The following is a 6739-nucleotide window of genomic DNA, read 5'->3' as shown; positions in this document are numbered from 1 at the left end:
CAGCGTCGCCTCGGGAAGGGGCTGCTCGGCCCCCTCCCCAGTCCGGTGCCGGGCGAAGTCTCCAGCGCAGGGTCCAGGGACCAGCAGCTGAAAACGCCCGGGTTCCGAAGCCAACAGGTGCAGGGCGTGCGGCACCCTCGGGCTGGGGATCCGGGTTCCAAAGACCTGCGGCGGGGCGTTGGGCGAGCCCAGAATCTCGGGGTGGGTAACCTGGATGCTGGGAGGCTGGGTCATCATCCGACTGCGCTCACCTTCGGGCAGGCTCCTGCGAAACCTTGAGCTCTCTTGCTGCCCACCCTCTGCAGCCCCCTGGGGCCCACCGTGCAGGGAGGTCTCGCTGAGGGAGCTGGTCCGCCGGAGCCTCTTTGGATGCGGTGTCCCCTCGCTTCCCCCCACGGGTCTCCAAGGGCCATCAACCCTACTACACAAGTCCAGGGTCTTCTCTGCTCAGCCGGGAGGGTGGGGGGTGGGGAGGAAGTAGGGGTCTTAGGAGGGAGGTGCCGGGAGCGAGATTTATGAATGGAGAGAGGCCTGCGCGCCCGCCCAGCGACCCCTGGTGGCCACCAGGGAGCATCGCGGCCCTGGGCTTCCAGGAAGGCCTAGAGGTGGGGACCCCAGCGCCCTGCAGGGTGGGATATCTCAGAGGGTAGCTAGGGAGGTGGTCAGTGCAGTTTCCGTCCTTTCTTGCTGGCGCGGGCGTGTTTGAGTGCTCGGCCCCAGGCCAGGGCCTGGTGGGTGGGGCCTGGGTCTCTAATACCTGCCTCCATCCCTCCCACCCACCAAAGATTAATTCTATGAACTCAAGGAAAGAGTGTTTGTAATCACAACAGCTTCTCTGGAATCTGTAGTGTTTGGTGGATTCCGACAGACTTGGCTTAGTTGTCTTGTGACCTCAAGCAAGAGGCTCAACCTCTCTTCCCCTGCAAAGCTGGGCTCCCTAGGAATGGTACCTGTCAGTAAGGCCAGCCTCCTGTGCCAGGCTCTGGGTGGAGCACATATAGAGCTCACTCCTCCTCACCTGCTCCTGGGAGGTAGGTATGGCTGGACTTCACTGGATGGGGAAACGGAGGCTGGAGACCAGGTAAGTTACACAAGAACAACCCGTGGGGAATTTGAATGTAATCCAGGTCCATGGCTGAAAATCAGGAGGCAGCAAACATACAGTGTGCCAGACATGGCCCCTAATGTTTCCTTCCTTCCTTTCTTCTTTCAGGAGCTTTAGGCTGAGACTCCAAAGGCCTGGGTGCAAGTTGAGGACTGGACCAGGCTCCCCTCTCCAAAATCCCAGGATGCCCCTTAGCTGCCCCGGCTCCTGACCTCATGGAGCCCTCGACCTCTCCAGGGGCCCAGATGGAGGTCCCCACTGGCAGTGAGGAGCCCTCCTCTGTGCCTCCAGACTATGAAGATGAGTTTCTGCTGTATTTGTGGCGTGATTATCTGTACCCGAAGCAGTATGAGTGGGTCCTCATTGCAGCCTATGTGGCCGTGTTCCTCATAGCCCTGGTGGGCAACACCCTGGGTAGGTCTGCACCATGCATGTGGTACTGAGGGCTTCCCCTGGGGACTGGAGGGGGTCCTCAGCCCATAGGGCGCAGGCTGGCTGGGAACTGGGGGTGTGTGGCTTTACAGCTGGCTTCATCCCCCCTCCCTCATGCACAGTCTGCCTAGCGGTATGGCGGAACCACCACATGAGGACGGTCACCAACTACTTCATTGTCAACCTGTCCCTGGCTGACGTGCTGGTGACAGCCATCTGCCTGCCTGCCAGCCTGCTAGTGGACATCACTGAGTCCTGGCTCTTCGGCCATACCCTCTGCAAGGTCATCCCTTATTTACAGGTAAGCTCACCGGCACCGCTCACTGGCCTGTCACACCTGTCCAAATCTATCTACCACCTTAGGTAGGTCTCAGTGACCCTCTTGCCTTTCAGACAGGTCACATGGCTCAGTACCCTGGCAGAGTCATCCCATACTGCCAGCGAGCGAAGACCACTAGGGTGGACTCATGAGAACACAGACAGTCCCACATGCTCACAGAGATCCCTCCCTGTCACAGACATGTGCATAGCCGTGTGTGCGCATGCACGCGCACGTGCACACGCACACACACACACACACACACACACACACACACACAGTCACTTCTGGGTACGTGGACACACAGAAGACAGAGAGCCAAGACTACAGTGACATAGACACTAACACTCGCTGGGTCTACTTCCTGTTCTCCAGGGGGTACCCCTGGAGGCAATGCCTCCCACACTACCAGCGCACACTGATTTCCGCCTCTCAGAATGAAGGATTTTTCCTAACAGCTTGGGAGAGGGGTGGCTTTCTCCAGGGAGAGAAATCCCTGCTGGATTTCCGAGTCTTTTGAGATTTTCCACTCAGCTGATGAGCTCTGGTGTTCTTAAGAATGAAGATGAGAGACAGATGAGAGAATGTTGTGCCTCCGTTTCCTTGCCTGTAGCATAGCACCCATGTAACGGGGTCGTTGTGCGGATAAGGAGAACAGTGTGTGTCACACGGTAAGTTCCATGAGTGTAAGTAATAATCCACAGTGGGGGAATATGTACTGTGGGCCAGGTCTCTAGCTGGACATTGTTCATACATGATTTTTAGTTGCACTGGAATCTTGCCAGGTAGATGGTATATTCCCATTCTGCAGATGAGTTTCAGAGGTTTGTGACTTCTCAGGTGACTCTAGTGAGTTGCAGAGTCAGGATTTGTCCTACACCCAGTATCTCTGGGCTGTCCCCCCAGCCCTAGACACCTGCCCCTCATGCCTCTGATGTTGTATCCCCGTGAGGCAGGCCGTGTCTGTGTCGGTGGCAGTGCTGACTCTCAGCTTCATCGCCCTGGACCGCTGGTATGCCATCTGCCATCCACTGCTGTTCAAGAGCACTGCCCGGCGTACCCGGGGCTCCATCCTGGGCATCTGGGCCGTGTCACTGACTGTCATGGTGCCCCAGGCTGCTGTCATGGAATGTAGCAGTGCGCTGCCTGAGCTGGCCAACCGCACCCGGCTCTTCTCTGTCTGTGACGAACACTGGGCAGGTAACGGTGGGCATCTGTCAGGGCATCTAATATGGGCGCCCCTAGCTGCTGGAAGTTCCTCTAAGATGGACCCTGCCATGGTGCCCACGTGAGATAGAGCTGCCCCCAGCCTTCCTTTGGCCCTGGCCAGGACAGGGTGGCATCACTTCCCAGGGCAGAATGGGGCACCAAGATGGGGCCTGACCCTTGTATCTCTCGGTTCCCACAGATGAACTTTACCCCAGGATCTACCACAGTTGCTTCTTCGTCGTCACCTACTTGGCCCCACTCAGCCTCATGGCCATGGCCTATTTCCAGATCTTCCGCAAGCTCTGGGGCCGCCAGGTGAGGCCCACTCTGGTGGCACTGGCTGTGCTGGGAGGGGTAGGGCCACAGTCTAAGAGAGCAGATAGTACTCTGCCTTCAGAACATGCCATCCTGGCCGCAGCCAGAGGAGGACAGGCCAAAGTGCTAAGGCCCACCCTGGGGTACGAGAGTGACCAACATCCTTCCAGTTCAGTAGCTGCCATTGACAATTGTATCATTTGCCCCTAGCTGACCTTGCAGCCTCTTTGCTACCACTTCGTATCCCCTACTTAATGTGTAAGAATCAGGGAACCTAAGAAGCCATGTAAGGTCTCCCAAAGCACTCACCTAGCGAGTGAAAAACCAGAGATTAAAATCTGGACCTGCGAGGCTTCAGTGCTTAGGTGTAGCACTACCACAACAATAATGGCAGCTCCTCTGAGTTGCTTTTTAAATTAGGCTTTGCATCCAATGTCTTACATCTGAGAAGAGAAGTATTACCCCATCACAATGCTGAGCAAGGACAACCCTCCTGCCGAGGCCAGTGAGGGCAGAGCCTGCCAGTTGCAGGGCCTGACTTCTTTCCTCCAGCACAAGTGGACTCACATTGGGTTTCAGGGGGAGAGGGCCTCAGAGGCCTCAGCATGAGCCAGAGTGAGACGTGAGTCAGCACCGGGCAGTGAGAATGTACTGGTCAGAGTGTGAGCAGGCTCACATGTCACTGACATTGCACACACAGTACTTATCCACACGCAGGCCATGCAGGGTGGGGAGCTGGACAGGCTAGATCCAGGCCCTGCTATGGGGCAATGCCAGGCCCATGGCCTTTCCTGGCTGGGCTGTCTTGCAGCCTACCCACACCCTGCCATCCACTCCTCTCAGACTCCCAGTCCTGCAGGGCAGAGACACTGAAGCTCACGTAACTCATGATTATCTCAGTTGACTCCAGACCCTGTGTTTCCTGCGCTCTAGCCCCATCTGTTGTGGGGGTGATTCGGGTTCCCATGGTGGTGGTGACACAGGGGGCTTTGAGGATGTGTTTATCTGCTCCAGGAGCCCAGAACCATTCCAGCCTTGAGGGCATCAGCCTAGGCTGGGACTCGTGATCTGAGGCCCAGGGCCATTCTCTGCTGCCCTCCTGCTGTCCCTTGCCCAGCCCTCTCCACAGTCTGACATGGGCCCGGGAGAGGCACAACCTATCCTACCTCAAAGATGGGGCTGGGGGTTTAAGGAGGAGGAGTGGCCTGGGGCCTTGCCAAGGGTCCCCAGCTCTCTGAGTCTCATGACAGCTAGGGGCCCATGCTACCTCTCCAAAAGCATGTTGTTGGTGGTTTCACCATGAGCTAATAATGGAGAATGAAAGCACATTGCTTGTCTTTGTCATAAACATCAGGTTTGTCTATTGTTAGGGTTTATTGTGTTGCCCACCTTCACCCTGTTCCATGGTCCAGCCTGGAGTGGGCCCAGCAAAAGAGAATGGCCCTTCCCAGGAGCTATACCCAGCACTGCTGTGTCTGTGTCTGCTGCACAGATTCCCGGCACCACCTCAGCTCTGGTCCGGAACTGGAAGCGGCCCTCGGACCAAATGGAGGAGCAGGGGCAGGGCCTCAGTGTAGAGCCCCAGCCCCGGGCCCGGGCCCGCACCTTTCTGGCTGAGGTGAAGCAGATGCGAGCTCGGAGGAAGACGGCCAAGATGCTGATGGTGGTGCTGCTGGTCTTTGCCCTCTGCTACCTGCCCATCAGCGTCCTCAACGTCCTCAAGAGGTGAGGGTGCGGGGCCGTGGGTGGGAGTGGGAGGGATGGTGGGGCGGACCAAGGAACTCTTCTTGCTCCATCATTTCTGCACTGTGTGACCTGGGGTAACTGGCTTCTCTTCTCTGAGCTCTGTGCCTCGTCTCCTTAGTCACTGAGCGGGAATAGCAAGAGTCCCTGGCTCCTAGGCACTACCGTCATCAAGTTTTAGGGTAAATAAGTGCACAAGACAGACAAAGTTGCTGCCTTGACATAGGCCGCACTCCACTGTGGGAGAAAGAAAAATAGAAAAATCCACGAGTGTTACTAGGCAGCTGCAGTTGCTAGGAAGGAAAATGAAATGGGGCAGAGGATAGAGAGTGGCAATGACAGGGATTGGTGGGGTCTCGCTGTTGTTTTAGATACAACAGTCTTTTTAAAAAGTCTCTTTGCGGAAATGACACTCAAGCGGAGGCTTGGAGGAAGTGAGGAAACCTGTAGGGGTCTGGAGAGACGGCAGTCTAGGCGGAGGGACACAGGGACACAGCAGATGAGGGGCCCTGGGGGCTGGAGGAAGGGCGCGGACTGCTGCACAGGAGACAGTCTGGGCCTGCGTGGCCGTGTCCTGGGGATGCGCCCTGGAGGATGTCGCTTTTCCTCTCTGAGCCTGTCTCCCTAGCCGAAAAGTGGATGATGTCCATGACTCACACGTTGCTGTGAGGATGCATGAGAAGGAGGATGGGGGCTCAGGGGAACAGGTGACTAAGCAGAGACATCCTGGTCTCTGTCCCTAGGTCACACGCTGTGTTGAGATCCCCAAACCGGCCAAGACCTCACGCCCAGAACCCAGGAAAGGGCCATGCAGTGGGCAGAAGTGGGCAGTGGGATCCCTAGAGGCCCGTGAGCAGCACTCCCACAACACCCCATTCCTGACTGCCCTCCACCCTGGTGCTAGGGTGTTCGGGATGTTCCACCAAGCCAGTGACCGGGAAGCTGTCTACGCCTGCTTCACCTTCTCCCACTGGCTGGTGTACGCCAACAGCGCCGCCAACCCCATCATCTACAACTTCCTCAGTGGTGAGTGGGCTGAGCAGGAAGAGTGACTGAGGACCAGTGGCCTCATCTCTAGTGCAGGGCCCAGACCGAGGACGGTGGGGGAGGATTTACCTGCTCTCCCCTGGGCACTGGAACCCTCTGGGAATGCCCACTTTGGGGGAGACTCTGCCCCGCCCAGGAGCCCTGCTCTCACACTCCTGCCAATGACCAGCACCCAGGATGGAGTGGCAGTCTGCACTGGTGAGCAAGGGGAAGGGCAGGGGCTGGGCCGGGGGGCGTGTGCCACAATCCATCTTCCCACAGGGAGCCAGGTCCAGGGGATGAGGGGTCAGGATCCCCTGGCTGGGGTGTTGACTGCACAATCCTGTAGTCAGGTAAAACAGCGTCTACAGCAGAGGCAGCCTGGGCAGCAAAAGGGCTCTGCCTGCCCAGGCAGACACACTGGCGGGGTGGCCAGAATCTTGGGGGCTATCTCTGGATCTGCCTCCAGCAACAGCTCTCTGGCTCTTCCCTCTGGAAGTCCCACCCTCTTGGCCTCCACTGCCACCATGGGCCTCCTGGGGTCCTACAGTTCCAGCCTCTACCTCCTAGTCTCAGGATGGTCATGGCCT

At 57.6% G+C, this 6739-nt stretch overlaps 1 protein-coding gene across 8 annotated transcripts in view; it reads left to right on the top strand.

Moving 5' to 3' along the window:
* Hcrtr1 (hypocretin receptor 1) overlaps positions 1 to 6739 on the top strand; it is a 20101-nt gene that overhangs the window by 979 nt on the left and 12383 nt on the right. For 4 of the 8 annotated variants that reach the window (XM_033767518.1, XM_033767519.1, XM_033767516.1 and 1 more), the window contains 6 exons: positions 1214 to 1519; positions 1660 to 1838; positions 2813 to 3056; positions 3265 to 3380; positions 4873 to 5105; positions 6028 to 6149. In XM_033767518.1, coding sequence (XP_033623409.1) covers positions 1321 to 1519; positions 1660 to 1838; positions 2813 to 3056; positions 3265 to 3380; positions 4873 to 5105; positions 6028 to 6149 — 1093 coding nt within the window. In that variant the 5' untranslated portion in view covers positions 1214 to 1320. Of the gene's footprint in view, positions 1 to 10; positions 118 to 142; positions 202 to 1213; positions 1520 to 1659; positions 1839 to 2812; positions 3057 to 3264; positions 3381 to 4872; positions 5106 to 5866; positions 6150 to 6739 lie in introns of those variants that run through there. The other 4 variants (XM_033767520.1, XM_010621602.2, XM_033767521.1 and 1 more) reach the window with 3 other exon arrangements.

The sequence above is a fragment of the Fukomys damarensis genome, unplaced genomic scaffold (genome assembly GCF_012274545.1).
Source record: "Fukomys damarensis isolate Sample0158 unplaced genomic scaffold, DMR_v1.0_HiC HiC_scaffold_23, whole genome shotgun sequence".
NCBI classification, from domain to species: Eukaryota; Metazoa; Chordata; class Mammalia; order Rodentia; family Bathyergidae; genus Fukomys; species Fukomys damarensis.
Note: the sequence above shows the minus strand (reverse complement) of the source record. Positions and strands in the feature narration are given on the sequence as shown.